The sequence below is a fragment of the Dipodomys spectabilis genome, unplaced genomic scaffold (genome assembly GCF_019054845.1).
Source record: "Dipodomys spectabilis isolate Male_0828 unplaced genomic scaffold, ASM1905484v1 ptg000477l, whole genome shotgun sequence".
In the NCBI taxonomy this organism is placed as follows: Eukaryota; Metazoa; Chordata; class Mammalia; order Rodentia; family Heteromyidae; genus Dipodomys; species Dipodomys spectabilis.
In genome coordinates, this window is record NW_024871154.1 from 2,060,977 (window position 1) to 2,078,360 (window position 17,384).

Here is a 17,384-nt window from a genome sequence, read left to right on the forward strand (position 1 = left end):
GGGAGGTTTTCTTGGCCAACGAGTGATGAATGTGGGGTGGGGGACGGGAGGGCTCTGCCGATGGGTTTGCTTTCCGTGGGAAAGAAAAGGCTTCTGCCGGGCAGATCAATGCCATATGCGCCGTGTACTCAGGTTTTTCCTATTTATTGTGGACAGGAAGTTTGCCATTTCTGCCCCGTGGATGGGGCAGACCTGGCAAGGGGTGACACCGGGGGCCTAAGGAACTGCTGCTGTCTCCCCCCCACCCCCGCCCCCCATCCTTTTGTTTCCTGCACCCTCCTTCCCCACGCCTTGCCTGCATTTGCTTAGTATTCGCTCCTGTTGCTTTGCCATTGATTCCCCTCCCCAACCAATGTCCCCATTCTACTTTTTGCTCCTCCCTCCTGTCCCCACCTCTCCATCTATCACCTTCTGTGCTTCTGTCTGCCTCCAGCTCACTCTGGTGTCCCTGGGCGGGACTCCCCGTCCGTGAGCTCTAACGCCCCTCCCTGCCTTCTGTCCCTCTCATTCATTGCAGTGTCCTTTGGCAGATCTGAAGGCGCCCGGGGCTGAGGAGGGGGAGTAGAGTCTCCCACCCACCTCTTATCCCTTACCCAACTGAAACCTTGGGTCTTGGAGAGGGGGACAAGCAAAGAAAAGAAAAGGAAAAAAAAAAACAAACCCAAAGAAGGGTATTTTTGTTTTGTTTTGTTTTGTTTTTCGAGGGGAAGTCCCAGAAATGTAGCTTGTTTAATATTTTAGGCCTCTTATTTTTGTAAGATGTGTAGAATTTGCTGTTTTTATTTTGACAACTCAGGAAGAAACTGACCTCAGAAAGAATGTTAGACTTTGGCTGCTCTCCCATGTGCACCCCCACCCCACCCTAGGGGAGCAGATTCTCCCAGAAAGAGACACCCAGGAGGGGGCAGAGGAAGGCCCACTGCCCACACACCCTGCTGTTCCTAGGACGCAAGCAGAATGTATTTCTCAGGGCTTCCTTCCCAGGGCCTGCGGTATAGGCAAGAGTAGGAAAGGGTAGGATTTGAGGGGGTTAGGTCTTGCTCTCTTTCAGCTCCTCCCCCCAGCTTTCAGCTCCAGGTTTCCTGTAAAGGGTTATCTAGAATTGGGTTATCCTTGCCCATTCCCTGCCCCTTGGAAGACGAGCCAGGCCCCCATCCCCCAAAAAAATCCCCAGAGAAGTCACCTAGCCTCTGCCTTGGTTTAGGTGCCCAATAACAGACTAAAAGGATTTCCTCAGGAGGGAAGGCAGTCTGGCCACAAGCCTGGTTGTACACAAAATCCATTACTAGCCCCAACTGCCTTCTCTGCTGGGACTCTGGGGAGGGTCTGTGGCAGTATACCTCCTTGCTCCCTGGGAGTCTGGGTCTAGAGCTCTGGGGCCTGGAGATGGACAGGTATTTCTCCTGACATCTCAGCATCCTGCTCCCATTTCCAGCTTGGAGTTTGTCCTCCATATTTCTCCTCTTCCACCAATTTTACTTGATGGGGCTTCAGTTGTTGACCCCATGAACCCGTATTGTAACTCTGATCTTTGGTCCCAAAGGGGGATACCACCCCTCTCGCTTTTTTTCTCTCCCTCTGTCTCTCTCCAGCCTCCTCTGCAGCTTTTGGGCTCCTACAGCTCCTACAGTCTGCCTCCTGGCTTTCCTGGAAGCAGTGGGGTCCATGTTACTCTAGGGTGCTGAGAGGGAGCTGCCTCTCCTTGGAGCCAGCCAGTTAAGCGCAGGGCTTGGTACCCCAAAGTAGTGTTGCTGCCAAAGACCCTCAGAGAGCAGGGCGTGAAGAGCTTCTCTCAGGTGTGTGTTTGAGTGAGTGGATGGAGAGTGGGGGGGGGGGGAGTGGACTGTCCCTTCAAGAGTCAGGCAGCCCTGAGGGTGGGTAGGAGCTCACTGGACCCAGCCCAAGGGCCCCCACTACCTCCTCTGCTAGGCCCTAGATCCCCAGGCTTGGGAGCTTTGCACAAGAAGATAGCCCCCAGTCTATGGCACCTACCTCAGGGGCACAGGGCAGGGAGGCAGGGCAGCTCCAGTCCTGGCAATGTGGGAGGCATACCAAAGAATCCAGGGACTGGTTGTGGGCAGGGCATGCTGGCCCTCTGCTTCCTCCACTCACATTGGGGTTGGGATCCTCTCCTCCAGCTGCAACCATTTCTACCTCATTTTGCTGCGTGTTGTACATGGACGTATTTATCTCCTGTTTGATGATGCTCTGCAGTTGTGGTCTGTCTACCTCAAAAAGAGACTGTATTTTAAAAGAAAGTATTACACAGTATTAAAGTGATGGCGTGGTTTCCAGAGGATTTCTTGGGGTCCCTGGGATGCGGGGAGTGCTCTGAGAATACTTGGACTTCCAAGCATGTCCAGTGTGGGTGTGGCTGTTTCTGTTCCCTCAGCAGGAAGTTCTCATGGGATTCTGTTGTTCACTTGCACAGCCAATGGCTGTGGGCTCTGGGCACTGCAGTCACATGAGAAGAGTTCCCAGTTGGAGGCTCTTGCAGTTGTGAGCTCTGAGATAGGCCAAGCTGTCTCATGTAGCCCCAAATCCCCACAGGATGAGCAGCACAGAAAGCTCCCATGTGTGCCGAGTGAACAAATGAACACTGTGCATGGAGTGGGGGGCGGGAGCGAAGAGAAAGGGGACTAGAAATCTAAACCCAAGGCTCTGTCCTCCTAGAGTCCTAGGGTCTAGAGCTCCCAGGCCTGGAGATGGATAGGGTGTTTTTTACCTAGACACCAGCAGGCTTGAGGTCCCTCTCCCTCTTCCCATGTGATGCTGAAGTTTAAATTCAGGACTTTGCACTTGCTAGGCAAGTGCTCTGCCACTTTAGTCACACTCCTAAACACTTTGAGCTTCATTTTTCAGATCATCTCTTTCTCCTACTTCTTACTCCACTCTCCTGCTCAAGCTTTGAGCTCTGGGCCTTACATCCTCATATAGGTTCCTTGTTCACAGCTGTTGTTTTACCATTTGAGCCATATCTTCAGCCAGACTTTTTGCTGGTTATTTTGGAAATGGAGTTTCAATGACTGTCTTGCCTGGGCTGGCTTTGAACCAAGATCTTCCAGGTTTCAGCCTTCTGAGTAGTTAGGATTACAGGCGTAAGCCAGTGGTGCCCAGCTTGGGTCTTTCATTTTTGCCAGGGTAGCTTGGGACCCTGATTCTACTACCCACACCTCCCTTGTATCCAGGAACACAGACATGCAGCACTATGTCCAGGGAGCCCTTCTGAGAACCACACTCTCTCCTTCCAACCAATTTTCCTTGACAGGGCTCTCATTTTACAACTCTGATCCTTGGTTCAAGGAGAATCCCTACTTCCTCTTCAGTCTCCTATTTTAGCATCTAACTTGTTCCCTGCCTGCCTCTGACCTGGTGGGGTAAAGCTAGGGTCACACCTCCCATTGGGTGGAGGGCAGGGTGTGGAGACAGCTGAATTCTAGTGTTTGTCTCATGAGACCATGTATCTACTTCACCATCATCTATAAGTCCCCAGATTATATTGTGTGTGTGTGTGCACATGTGTGTCAGTCTTGAGGCTTGAACTCAAGGCCTGACCACTGTCCTTGAGCCTTTTTGCTCAATACTAGTACTCTACCACTTTTTTTGGGGGGAAGTTAATTAGCAATAAAATTCTCAGGGGGCTGGGAATGTGGCTTAGTGGTAGAATGCTTGCCTCACATACATGAAGCCCTGGGTTCAATTTCTTAGTACCACATAAACAGAAAAAGCTGGAAGTGGTGCTATGGCTCAAGGGGTAGAGTTATAGCCTTGAGCAAAAGAAGTTCAGGGACAGTTCCAGGGCCCTAGAGTTCAAGCCCCTGGACTGGCAAAACCAAACCAAAACAAAAAAACCTCTCAGGGACTTCCCTGCCTGGGCTAGCTTCGAACCATAATCCTCAGATCTTAGCCTCCTGAGTAGCTAGGTGTGAGCCACTAGTACCCAGCTCACCTTTGACAGCTCATGATAAACAAAGGAATGGAAGCAACTAGAAACACTTGCTGAAATAGCTCTGTGGAGATGCCTAAAAGAAGTTTTGCCATACTCTTTCTTGAGATGTTGGAGTAATCTAAGCAAAATGATTGAAAATGCACCAGAGCCCAAGGGGAGCAGTGAATGAGCCAGGCTCTTTGCTCTGGGCTCTTCTGCTTGTACCTCAAGCAGGCTAGAGGCAAAGCTAGCACCTGTGAAGCAAGCAGCTGACTCCAAAGGGACAGTTGTGGGTGGACCTGGACCAGAGAACTCTGAGGTTCAATAATCGAACCCCTCAGCTCTAGGAGGTCCAGATACCTGCTCCTCCAGTTTACCACACAGCTACTGTGTACAGACATTGTGAATGGCTCTGAGGGCACAGGAGTAGTTCACTGTAGTTGCTGAGATCCTACAGTCCAGGATGAAAAATCTCAAAAACATCATTTAAAAATACAACTGGTTAAGGGTGCTAGGTGAGCACACCAGGCTTCCTGTTCTCATACCTGACACAATTATCTGATACATAAAAGACATCACAAAATCACTTACTGATTTCCAGAAAAGTGCTTTGATGAGCATGCGCAACAAAGGCCTGGACACATGGTGGTATATGCCAGGACTTTCCTAGACAGGAGGCTCACAGCCCTGCAGTGTGGAGGCTGGAAGAAGCATATTGCCTCCTGTAAGTGGGGTTGTATCCCTGGCAGTGATTGGCTATGAGAGCGCAAAATGGGGGCAGGAGCGGAGAGAAATGAGGTTAGAGGAGTGGGCTGGGACCAAAATTCTGAGCTGAGGCTTCACCATGAAGTGCCTGAGGCAGGAAAGAGGAAGGGAAAGGATCTGGATAAGAGATTCCCTTGCAGGCATTCACACATCGCCCCAACACACCTTTACTGAACACTAACTGTGCACCAGTCTCTAGGGATAATGAGGCGACCTCACAATCTAAAGGGAGAGGCAGTAAAAAGGTAGATCTGTCTGCGGAGTGCCCCAGAGGTGAGGGGGTACTGATGGGGACAAGTGACCAAGAATAGGCCAAGACATTGGGAGGGAGAGTCAGTCAAGGCTCTGTGAGCACATGAACCAAGTTCAGGTAAATAGGCCCCCAGTGTATAGAGTATGAGGGTACCTGGAAGAGGAGTTTATATTAAGAGATGGGGTCTTGCACTAGGGCAGGCTGAGCGTGGAAATGGTTCAGGTCATCCTTAGCTGAGGAAATCTGATGGTCTTGAGGATGACATTGAGTAGGGGTCTCAGGTTTCTGGCGGGTGGGAGTGAGGAGTGGTAAATGAATTACAAGATATGGAGATTAATGAGACAGGGACCCAGAATCCTAGCTGTCTAGAGGGCCAAGTCCTACCCAACTACCAGGGGTTGGGAACCCCCCCCCCCCAAAATGTATCATTACAGTCCTTGAATTTTATGACCTGCAACCAATCCGTGTGTTGGAGAGTCTCCTCTCAGTCCTTGGGTGCTGGAAGCCCCAATGTCCAAGCTAAAATCGCTCTCCCTGACGGGTGTTGTTCATCCCTGTAATCCTAGCTACTCAGGGTGAGATCTGAAGATTGTAGTTTGAAGCCAGCCGGAGCAGAAAAGTCCTTGAAACTCTTTTTATTTCCAATTAACCAGCAAAAAGTCAGAAGTTGAGCTGTGGCTCAAGTGGTACAGCACCAGCCTTAAGCACAAAGAAGCTCAGGGATGCAGGGTACTGGTGGCTCACGCCTGTAATCCTAGATACTCAGGAGTCTGAGATCTGAAGATCACAGTTCAAAGCCAGTCTGGGTAGCAAAGTCCCGGGGACACCCTCATCTCCAATTAATCACTAGAAAACTGGAAGTGTGGCTGCGGCTCAAAGAAGTAGAGCACTAGCCTTGAACACAAGAGCTCAGGGACAGCGCCCAGGCCATGAGTTCAAGCCCCACGGTGGGCACAAGCAAGCATACAATCCGTCTCCCCCTTTCTCCGCAATTGGGTTCTGGAATGTTCTGAGCCTCCACCCTCCCACAATCGGCAGGTGCTGGACCCCTCCCCCACCCGGCCCAGCGCGGCGATGGCGGCGATGGGAGTGAGGACCGTGGTCCTGATGCTCTGCGGCTGGACACTGGGTCCAGCCGGGGCCCTGGATGCCATGGGGCCTCACGCTGCGGTCCGCCTGGCCGAGCTGCTGACCCCGGAGGAGTGCGGCCATTTCCGGTCTCTCCTGGAGGCCCCCGAGCCCGACGTGGACGAGGAGCTGGCCCGGCTCTCGGAGGACCGGTTGGTGCGGCCCAAGCCACTGACTCCCGCGGCGTCGGGGCCGTGGCGGCGCCTGCTGCGGGGGCTGCGTCGGGGGCGGCCGCGGCGGCGAAGGCGGCGGGAGGCGACCACGCCCGGAGCGGAGCAGCCCGACCGACGGTCGCCGGCGCCCGGGGAGGCCTCGGACGGCTGCCGGGAGGCGCTGGCGGCCTGGCTGGCGGCCGAGGCCCCGTCCCTGTCTTGGGACCGCGTGGCCCGGGCTCTGCGGCGCAGCGGCCGCCCCGACGTGGCCCGGGAACTGGGCAAGAACCTCCACCAGCAGGCGACGCTGCTGCTGCGCAAGTTTGGGGAGCACTATGTGCCGCCCCCCAACGCCGCCGCCCGGGCCCCGGCTCCCGCCCCGGCCCCGCGCCTCCGCCGCTCCGCCGACGCCGACGCCGCACCCAACTGGGACGAGCTGCGGCTCATCGTGGAGCGCCTGCCGCAACCTCCCTACGCCCGGAGCCCCGCGGGCTGGGCCGGGCCGCTGGCGCTCGGCCTCCTCACCGGCTTCGTGGGGGCGCTGGGAACCGGGGCGCTGCTCACCCTGCTCACGCTGTGGGTCACCGGCGGCGGCGGCGGCGGCGATGGCGACCCGGCGTGGCCCGGCGGCCCCGGCCCGCCCGCCACTCGCCGCCTGAGGCCCAGGTCCGCCCGAGCGCGGGGCTGCGGGGAGGCAGAGCCGCTCCTGGGCGGCGGGCGGCTGTGGGGGGGCCTGGCTGCCCGGGGCGGCGAGACGCCAGCGGAGGACCGACTATAAAAGCTAAAAACCCCGGCTGGCTGGGCCTGTGGCTTTGTCGATCGGAAGCGTCGGGAGATCTGGGGCCAGAGAGGCGCGGGGTGGGCCGCGGGGCGGGCCGCAAGGTGGGCCGCGGGCGGGCCGCGGGGCGGGCCGCAAGGTGGGTCGCGGGGCGGGCCGCAAGGTGGGCCGCAAGGTGGGCCGCGGGGCGGGCCGCGGGGCGGGCCGCAAGGTGGGCCGCGCGGGTGGGTCGCGGGGCGGGCCGCGGGGCGGGCCGCAAGGTGGGCCGCGGGTGGGTCGCGGGGCGGGCCGCGGGGCGGGTCGCGGGGCGGGCCGCAAGGTGGGCCGCGGGTGGGTCGCGGGGCGGGCCGCGGGGTGGGTCGCGGGGCGGGCCGCGGGGTGGGTCGCGGGGCGGGCCGCGGGGTGGGTCGCGGGGCGGGCCGCGGGGTGGCTGTGTCTTTCTAGCTCGCATTCGCCCGCTGAGAGCCTGTGCGGCCGGTGGTGGAGCAGCCCTGGAGTTGTCTGATTCACACCACGAGCACCGGGCTCATGCCTGTTTTCCTAGCTACCCAGGAGGCTGAGATCTGAGGATCACCTTTTGAAGCCAGCCTGGGCAGAACAACCCAACAATCCCTAAGAGTCTTTACTACCAGTGCAACCACTAAAAAGCTTCATTAGGCTTGAGTAAAAAAAGCAAGGGAGAGAGCCCTGCCCTGAGTTCAAGCTCCAGGCTCCAGTCTCTCTCTCTCTCTTTCAAACACACACACACACACACACACACACACACACACACACACACACACACACACATTTTCTCACACATAGGGAACCAATCAAAACTCCTTAAATGGCATAGGTCGGTTTTGAATCCTGAGCCATCTAAAGTAGGATGCCAAAGGAACATTGTGTGCATGAGGTAGGGTGTGTGGGGTAGGGGGGCTGCCAAGACACATGCTGGCAACCATAACAAGATACGCCGCTCCGGGCCTTGCTGCAGCACCCATTCGGACAAGGCCTCCCGATGTCCCACCTTTCTGGCCCACCTGAATAGTTAGGGGATTGGGGTGTGTGTTGACAACCACATCTAGAAGCCCAGCCTAGGTGAGTCCGCCAGTACTCAACCCTTCCCTAGGCCCAGAGTTTGGTGGTAAAAGAAGCCAGGACAGAATGACAGGCCAATCCAAGAGGAGAGTTGAAAACAAGATTGACGTAACCCTTTATTGCAAATTCTAAAGTAAAAAGATGTACAGTACAAAGTAAAATTGGAATTTCAGACTATAAACTTCCAATCCACTTACACATTCTCATTTCTCAAGCATTTCTGCCATTTCCGCATAAACAGAACAGGGAACAAGTCGAGGGGGTGAGGGAAGAAGATACAGCAGGGGGAAAAAAAAAAGAAATTAAGTGTCTAGAATAGTCACAAACCCCAGAAGCAAGTGAAAGAAAGAAAAGACATTTTCTCGACCTGCTGTCCTGGTGATGAGAAGCGGGGGTGGTTGGAGCAGTGCAGTTTAAAATGGCTCTCAGAATAGCAGCATTTATGGTACCATTTCATCTGAAGTTCAAATACTTTGTCCTTCCCTAGCGCCTTTGCCTCTGTATCTCAAAACGCTTTACAAAACATTTAGTTAAAGCCTCACAACACCCCTGTGAGGTAGGTCAGTATTATTATCCCCATTTTACAGATAGGGAAACTGAGGCACAGAGAGGTTAAGTGACTTGCCCAAGGCCACACAGCGAGCCAGTGATTGAGCTAGGGATAGAACAGTTCTGTCCCTTTTCTATAACCACTGGACCACGCTCCCCTTTACCTATATACATTCTTCACACACACACACACCACATGTGCACATCTGCCCACCCCACCCCACTTAGCCTCTATGTACAAGCAAACAGCAGTGGGGGGCAGGGGCAGGGGGTGCCTCAGGAGCAGTTAAATGAAGAAAATCTTGTCAGTCATGAAAAAGGAGTCCAAGAAAGCACAGAGCTGAGCCGTAATGCAGGCTCTGGCGCAAACTTTGCCCGTGCCCCTCCGCCCCCAACCCAGACTTCTCTCCTGATGGCCCCCGGACTGAATAGTTGCAGTGAATTCTTTAGGGGAGCAGGGGAGTACCTGAAAATGAACGAAGCTTTTTGCAAGACTTTGGGCAACATCTGAGAAAATAAAGAGGCATCCTTAGGGAAGATGCCCAGGACTCAATTCACAGAGCGCTCTCACCTCCACAGCAGGCCTGGAGGCGAAGGGCCGAGATGCTGAGCATGGGGACTTACTGACCAGCCATCTGTCTCCAGTGGAGCTACTGGAGCGGACTAGAGTGGGCACTTCAAGACCTCCTGAGAGTGTTTCTGGACCAGGAGACATGGCCTAGAGAGGGATGTCCCCAAAGAGGGAGGCACACTGGTCCCTGCCCAAATGTGAAAGGGACAGCCCTCATCTGCTGGCCTCATCTGTCTTAGGGGCGGTAGACAGCTCGTGCTAGTTAGTGGAGGAGGCTTGCTCATGTTGGGGCATGGGGGAGGGAGAAGTTGTGGATTTTTTTTTTTAATACACTGATGAAAAAGGCAGAAGTAAGGCTCGTCCAGCTGGGCTGGCTGAGGTTGTCTCTGGAGGCTCTGCCAGGTGGATTAGGTGAGAAAGGGGATTTTGTGGGCCTCTAAGCACTGGCCCAGGGGGAATGCCACATGCAGTGAGTGAGTGGGGGTCAGGGGTCGGGGGTCAGGACCTGGCTTTTCTTTCCAGTCTCTACTTAGCCAAAATTTTGAGTCTCTAGTTTCTGTCCTCATGTCCCCCCCCCCCCCTTTACCCATATGTGCTAAGGTCCCAGTTTCCCAGACCCCTCCCAAGACTCAAGAATTGGGATAGTCAAGCAACAAACACACACCAAGACAGGCTTCCCTTGTACAGTAAAAAGGGTCATTTTTATTTTGCTTTCTTTTGGCTTATAGTAGTGATTTGCTTTTTTGTTTTTTAAAATTTTATTATGATGTTTTATTTTAAATCACGTCTCGTTTTGGGCACCATTGGCCTCCATGCATTCACTAATACACTATTGGTCTTTTACAGTTTACATTGGTTGTGGCAAAAAATAAAAGAAGCCATCTGGGCACCGCCACTTGCAGGGGCTTTGACTGGAGTCGGCCTTGGCCCAGTCAATGTCTGATGCCCAAAGCGGCTCATTTATAGAGGCAGGGAGAGCAGGGCATGTTGACTTAGGAAGTTTCTCCTGCCCTTACCCTCTGCTCTAGATCATGGACTCTCCTCATCCTAAGCAACAAGGAGGTTTATGGAAAGAAGAGGGGAAAAGTGTTTTTCACACAAACCAGCAACCATGTCAGCTGCTGCTCGGGAGGCTTTGGCTCTGCATTTTAAATGAACAAAAATCACATCTTTTTGCTTTTTTTTTTTTTTTTTTAAAGGTGGATTGTGGAGTATAAATACTGCACCAAGGACCCGGCTACAAAAAATAAATATTTGTATTATATTTATATATCTATATATATATATGTGCAGTGATACTGTGGCTGCTGCTGCTTTTTGATTGGCTTCGTTAATATTTGGCAAAGCATTGCCACTTGCCCACTCTGAAGACGAGCAAAATGCCATGGCTGATTCTTTCAGTTCAATGCCTGTTAACTGCGGGTGTAAACTGCTGGTGATGGTGTCATTTTACTACCAAAGTGTGGAGCAGGATGGGTGAGTGAGAGTGATGGAGTGAGTGAGTGACAGGGTGATACTTCAGAGAGCGAAGGCGGCTTCTTTCTATGTAGCTGGCTGATGGGTGTCAGATACCAAGGTCTGTGTGTTACTGAGGAGTCGGCTTCTGGGCCGGGGTCAGGAGCTGGGGGAGGAGGATCAGGTCTCAGAGGACTCTTGTTCCTAGGCTCTAGTAGCTGAATGACATCACTAGCATGGCTCTTGCTGTACCTATGGGATCGGAGAGCTCTGTCGCCCATCTCAAGACCTAAGAACAATTATTAAGTTTAGCCAAATCTTGCATAGAAGTGGTTAGAATTTATTGCACATTGGAACAAATATATATATATATATATTGTTTTGGAAAAGACCATTATTAATAAAAAAATTTTTTTGTCTGTCTGTCTGGTTTGGGGATGTACATTGGCTGACAGCATCTAAGTTCTAAGAAGAAAGAAAAGTATAAAAATAAAAATAAACATGACAATGGCATAAGCCAGAAGCCATTTCCTATTTAATAGGTTCATCATTTGTATTTACAAAAAGGCATGCCAATAAAATAAAATTATATATTACAGTATTTATAATTCTCTTAAAAAGAATAACCACACGTCAGCATCTGTTTTGTGCTGTTTACAATGTCACCTGTACACGGCACTATACATTCATCCTAGCAGTTAGCAGGGTGCCGAGAGAAACGCCTATCCCACCTGGCCTCAGGTGTGATAAAAGAACCCTACTGCGGGCTGTGGAAGCAGGCTTACGAAGGCTGGATGGCTTCTAACGGCCCAACAAGATCAAAGCTCAGCCAGCTGACTTGCTGTGGTTTGTTCTATGCAAAACTAGTCAAGTGGATTGTGAGATTACATCCAAAGTGCTTCTACTGCAAGGCAGATTGGTGTGTCTGATTATGGGTTGGTTCTCTTTCACCTCTATTATATGGTTCAGGAAGAATTTGTTTTGATTTGGTTCACGTGCTAAATCTTTCCTCTCTCTGAGTAGACTTGACACATTCGGCCACAGCATCTTGGCTTTGAAACCTGGTCATTAGATGAGATACCCCTGGACTAAGAACTATTGTTTGTTTGAAAAGCAGGAGGTGGGATGGAAGATGGGATGCTCCCCCAGAAGCCACTCTGCATGGACAGTGGGCAGGCAGGTCACTAAGCACAGAGCAGGCTGAAAGGAAAGGCGCTGGGGGAGGCTGGAGTGTCAAGCGCTGATGCTGTTGCTTCCTCACCAGAACCAGTGCAGTCAGGAAAGCAAGTGGGCTTGGCTCAGAGGTGCTGTCTCTATCTCAGTTCCTACCAGTTACTGCTATGCTAACAGTACACGGAAGAAACCGGAGCCATAGCCCAGTGCTGCTGTCCTCACCCTGGCTGTGAGGCTGGGAAGGGAAAGCCCTACTCAGTGGAGAAATGTGATGGAGGCAGGAGGAACCATATAGGTAAGGACTTGTGACAACCCCTCTGCAGAAGAGAGAGGCCAGGTCAGCATATCTGAACCCCTCTCCATCTAGACCCAAGCCCAGAGAAAGCCACGATGCAGAAGGACGTGACATTAAATGAAGTGAGCACCCCAGAACCCCCAATGAAAGGTTGCTTAAGTTCCCCCAATTACCCCTTAGAGATATAACATGCTACTCTGAATAGCACTCTTATCTCAACCCCAAGTCAGTTCTCCAATATGAAGGCTGAACCATCATCATAAATATTGCAAGATACAAATGAAATTTTTTTTTTTAGCCCTAGGATTTGGTTTTATAGTGACATTAATAGTACAAGCCATTCGGGATCAGAGTTTCCCCATGTACTAGACACAGAACAGCATTAAATAGTTCATCTTGCAAAATGTGCAACAATGGCTGTATGTTAGAGATGTCTGTTAAACATAGACACACAACGGATCCATCTGCTTGTTGGATTGGGTTGTTTTTTTTCCTTCTTGTTGGTGGTGGTCAATTGATTGGTTATGTTTCCCTACCCAGAAGGTGTATGAAAGACTTCTAAGAACTCAAAGAATTGCAGCCGGTATGGAACTCTTACCATTTTCTCCAAATACAGTGAACGGTGCAGGGCTGGGTCCTGTCCAGAGGCTGACCCAATGCAGGGGACAGGATTAGCAGTGTCCTGTGGTGTATGGATCTCATGCATGACTTCTGATCACAGCATGCCATCATGCAAATCGGTTCTACGCATTGAACGAGCACAATGTTTGGAATTGGCCTGAGCAAGTCCTCCTCAGCCTGAAAAAAAAACCTGATTGTTTTCCCCCACCCATCTCCAAACCACGTGAAGCCCATGTGGAGAAGATGTGGTTTATGTCAAAGAAACTGACAACTGAATGACATGGGCTAAATGTGAGTGTGTGTGTTTTCCCTTTTTGCTGCTTAGCTTAACTAATGTCGGAGTGCAAATATAGTTTGCGTGAACAAACAAACTTTTAAAGTGATGCTTTCTGCTTCTGAGAATCAACAAAATGAAAAAATAAAATCCATTTGGCTGCAACGGAAATGTGCTGGTCCCGGCAGCCTCTCCTGTTTTTATATCCTGTTAGTTTTTGTCCTAAGTTGCATTGACTGAATGTGGAACATGCAGTAACCACCTGCCCAAGCAATAGAAAATCTGTGAGTCCAGGGAGCAGGGTCCTTTGCCCTCGGCAGGTCACTGCTCAAGATGCAACCTTGTCACAGGGTCATGGGAAGCAGACTACGTTTGGTACAGATCTTCAGGGTACAGTGTCTCCACAGCTGTTCTGCATTGATAGTATTCAGGAAGTTTGTAAACAATCTTTCACTTGCAAGTGTTAAACAGGTATATACCATTTCATTTTTGCTCTCCTCTAACACTTGGATTCTCTGACCTCTTTTTGTCTTTTGGCTCTTTCCCTTCTTCCTTCCTCTGCCCGCTGCTGCTTCTCCTTGTCAGGTTTAGTCACACTGTCATAGGATGGGAGGGAGGCTGTGGACGGGGTGCTCTCCTTTTTCTCCCTGTGTGTGCCTCCATTCTCCAGCTTATTGGAAGTCATCTTTTTGCAGATAAAGCCCCGCCTTGCCAAATGTCCCCGGTAGGCGCGCTGCAGGACTACTGCAGACACCTCTTCCTGCTTGCGTCGCAGTGTGGTCGTGATTGGCTCGTAAGACACTTTGGAAGGATTTGATGCCACAAACCGCTCCTCCATCTGCTGCCGCAGGATGTCCAGTTCCCCGCTGTCTCCCAGGACCCGCTTGGTAAAGGCAAAAAGGATGTCCAAACAGTGGATGCGATCGCCGCTCACCATCGGCAGATCCATGGCGATGAGCTCAATGGTGTTGGGCTTGGGCACTCGGAGAGGATGCTCCAAGGCATCTGCGAAGTCTGCCAGCTTACAGTACTCGATGAACTGTGTGGCGTCAGGGTCAAACTTCTCCCAGATCTCGTAGAAGGTCTCAAAGTCGTCCTCACTCAGAGGGTCTGCACTTTCTTCTGTGGCTACACTAAAGTTCTCCAAGATGATGGCAATGTACATGTTCACCACAATCAGGAAGGAGATGATGATGTAGCTGACGAAGAAGAAGATGCCCACGGAGGGGTTCCCGCAGTCCCCCTTGAAGCCACTCCCTGGGTGTTCCTTGTCCAGGTTGCAGTCAGGGGGTCGGTTTAGGATGGGCAGCAGCAGGCCATCCCAACCAGCCGAGGTTGTGATCTGAAACAGGCAGATCATGCTGTTGCCAAATGTCTCGAAGTTGAACATGTCGTCAATGCCAGCCTCGTGCTTCACATATGCAAAATTGGACATCCCAAAGATAGAGAAGATGAACATGACCAGGAAGAGCAGAAGGCCGATGTTGAACAGGGCAGGCAAGGACATCATTAAGGCAAAGAGCAGGGTACGAATCCCTTTGGCGCCTTTGATCAGACGCAAGATGCGCCCAATACGGGCCAATCGGATGACTCGGAAAAGGGTTGGGGAAACAAAGTATTTCTCAATGATATCAGCCAGGAACATTCCTAAGAGAGGAACAGAAGAGGTTATTACTAAGGTCAGAGATGCCTTTTCTCTTCTTTCACCTGGCACTGTAGAAGTCATAAGCTGAAAGGGCTTTGTAGATTGAGTACCTTCCACTCAATTTGAACTGTTATAAAAGAATGTTTCAAACATTTCAAAAAAAGTGTTTCAAACATACAGAAAAGTAGAGGAAGTAGCACAGATCACATTTAATAGAAGGTGGCATTTTACTAAATTCACTTCCTTTTTTTTGTTTTTGTTTTAATCCCTAGAAACATCCATAACTGTAAATGGTTCTAGTGGGCGTCCTAGTCTTTCTAGTTTTATTTTGTATGAAATTATAAATGATACTACTACTATGTTACATCCTACTATGATACATCCTCCTATGTTTAGAAAATTATAATTTTTTTTGGGCACTGGTAAGGGAGCTTGAACTCAGGACCTCATGCTCTCAATTAGTTTTTTTTTCTCAGGTTTTCATTCAAAGCTGGTGCTTTACCACTTGAGCTACATCTCCACTTCTGGCATTTTGCTGATTAATTGGAAATAAAGAGTCTAATAAACTTTTTGGTCAGGGCTGGTTTTGAACTTAATCCTCAGATTTCAGCCTCTTAAGTAGCTTCGTAGCCTGCCTCCCTCCCTCGATGTCTCCTTCCCTCCCTCCCTCCCTTCCTTCCTTTTTTGTTACTGTTCAAGGCTAACAGTCTACTGCTTTATGGTGGTTAACTGGAAATAAGAATCTCACGGACTTTCCTGCCTTAGTTAGCTTTGAACCACTATCCTCAGATCTTAGCCTTCTGAGTAGCTAGGATTATAGGTATGAGCCACCAGCACCGAGCAAAGCTGGCCAAAAATTATAATCTTTTGCAATCTACCTATTTAGAGCACTTAAAAAAATTAAACTAGGTCTTTGTGTTAAAGTAACTTTACATTATTCACTCTAACAATGGAATGGTATTCCCTTTAATGAAGAAGTCATTTATTTGCTTTCCCACTAAAAAACAACTAGTTTATTAAGTGTGCATGTACAGTTTTCTAAGTTCTTGTCTAATTCTCTCCACGATGCCATCAAATTTCCATTTCCACAAAGAAAGGAGGTCCCAGTTCCACTCCTGGCCCTCACTACCTTTTGGCTTTCATGGCTTGTTCTGCTGATGCTACTGATTTTCGAAGGATTTTCTTAGCTCTGAAAGAACATCTTTGTTGTCACATTCTCCCATCTCCCCATGCTACCAAACAAGCCTAGACAATTCAAGGGATTTCTCAGCAACAACTTTCAACTTAGAGCTCCTGGATTTCAGACTGAAATGCATAAATCTGAAACTAGTTTCAGCAGGTAAAAATACCAATGTAGTAGCAGAATGCAGGAATTGAGAGTGAAAGTGTAGAAGTCACAGAGCCTTTTTAATTTGCAGCCATCCATAGGCTGCCTCAACCAGACTGCTTGTCTTTACAACTAAAGAGCAACAAGGAGAGCCCCATGATGGGTGGCAGAGCAGAGAGAATGTTGGGTAATGAAAATGGAAGGAAAGCAAGGGTGTTTTCTTCATTCCCTGATTCCTCTTACCATGGAGGTCCCTTCCAATAAGATGACATGAAGCATTTAAGTGAGCTATGCAAGCTGTCTTTCAACTAGTAGGATTCATATATATTGGGCTAGTTACTTGCAGAAGGCTATAGAGTCCTTCATTTGAAGACTTAAGGCCAGGAAAGGGCCAGAGGTTACTTACTAGTAAAGTTCAGAGGATGGGCTAGGTAACTTCCTCTTTAGGAGTTGTTTGTGCTTTTTCAGACAATTTTTACCTTAGCCAGGACCTAAGATGATTTCTCAGCTTTCCTCTTTTCTTTCTTTTTCTACTTCTTTTCTGTGGTACTATAAAAATGAACTCAGGGCCTTGCATTTGCAAGGCAGGTGGTCTTATCATTTGAGCTACACCTCCAGTCCTCCTCCAATTTTTGTGCTGGTCCTGGGGTCTGTGTGCTGTCTCTGAGTTTCTTTTGCTAAAGGCTAGTGCTCTACCACTTGAGCCATAGCACCACTTCTACTTTTTTGAAGCAGTTTACTAGAGACAAGAGTCTCACAGACTCTCTTGTCTGGGCTGGCTTCAAGCTTTGATCTTCAGCTCTCAGCCTCCTGAGTAGCTAGGATTATAGGTATGAGCCACTGATGCCTGGCAAACCTCCAGCTCCCTTTTTGTGTTGGTTATTTTATTTCTTTATTTATTATTTGTTTGTTTATTTTTGGGGCTTGAACTCTGGGCCTGAACGCTTGTCCCTCAACACTTCAGCTCAAGATTAGTGCTCTACCACCTGAGCAACTGTGCCACTTCTGGTTTCCTGAGTAGTTTATTGGAGATAAGAGTCTCACAGACTTTCCTGTCTGGGCTGGCTTTGAACTGTGATCCTCAGATCTCAGCCTCCTGAGTAACTAGGCTTACAGGCGTGAGCCACTGGTGCCTGGCTTTGTGTTGGTTATTTTTGAAGCAGGCTCCTGCTTTATGCCTAGGCTTGCCTGGGAAGTGATCGTCTATCTGAGCATTCTCCAGTTGCTAGAGATGATGGTCAGCCATTGAGTGAGATGGAGTCTCTGACTGGCCTCCAGCCATTATCCTTGATATCCTCTTCCCAAGTAGCTCAGTACTCTTTTTACTTTTACTTTTTATTTTTGTATGTGTGCTAGTCTTGGGGCCTGAACTCAAGGTCTGGGCACTGTC

At 50.2% G+C, this 17,384-nt stretch overlaps 2 protein-coding genes across 11 annotated transcripts in view; one reads left to right on the forward strand and one right to left on the reverse strand.

The window, feature by feature from the left end:
- The first annotated feature begins 6,020 nt into the window (after positions 1 to 6,020).
- Tmdd1 (transmembrane and death domain 1) lies at positions 6,021 to 7,004 on the forward strand. Its single transcript, XM_042668799.1, has one exon. It carries the CDS (start codon positions 6,021 to 6,023, stop codon positions 7,002 to 7,004), a length of 984 nt encoding a protein of 327 aa, XP_042524733.1.
- Positions 7,005 to 9,909: 2,905 nt separating this feature from the next.
- Positions 9,910 to 17,384, reverse strand: part of Scn8a (sodium voltage-gated channel alpha subunit 8) — a 124,981-nt gene continuing 117,506 nt past the window's right edge. For all 10 annotated transcript variants that reach the window (XM_042668809.1, XM_042668805.1, XM_042668813.1 and 7 more), the window contains one exon: positions 9,910 to 14,669. In XM_042668809.1, the coding sequence (XP_042524743.1) occupies positions 13,522 to 14,669 (1,148 nt within the window). In that variant the 3' untranslated portion in view covers positions 9,910 to 13,521. The remainder of the gene's footprint in view (positions 14,670 to 17,384) is intronic.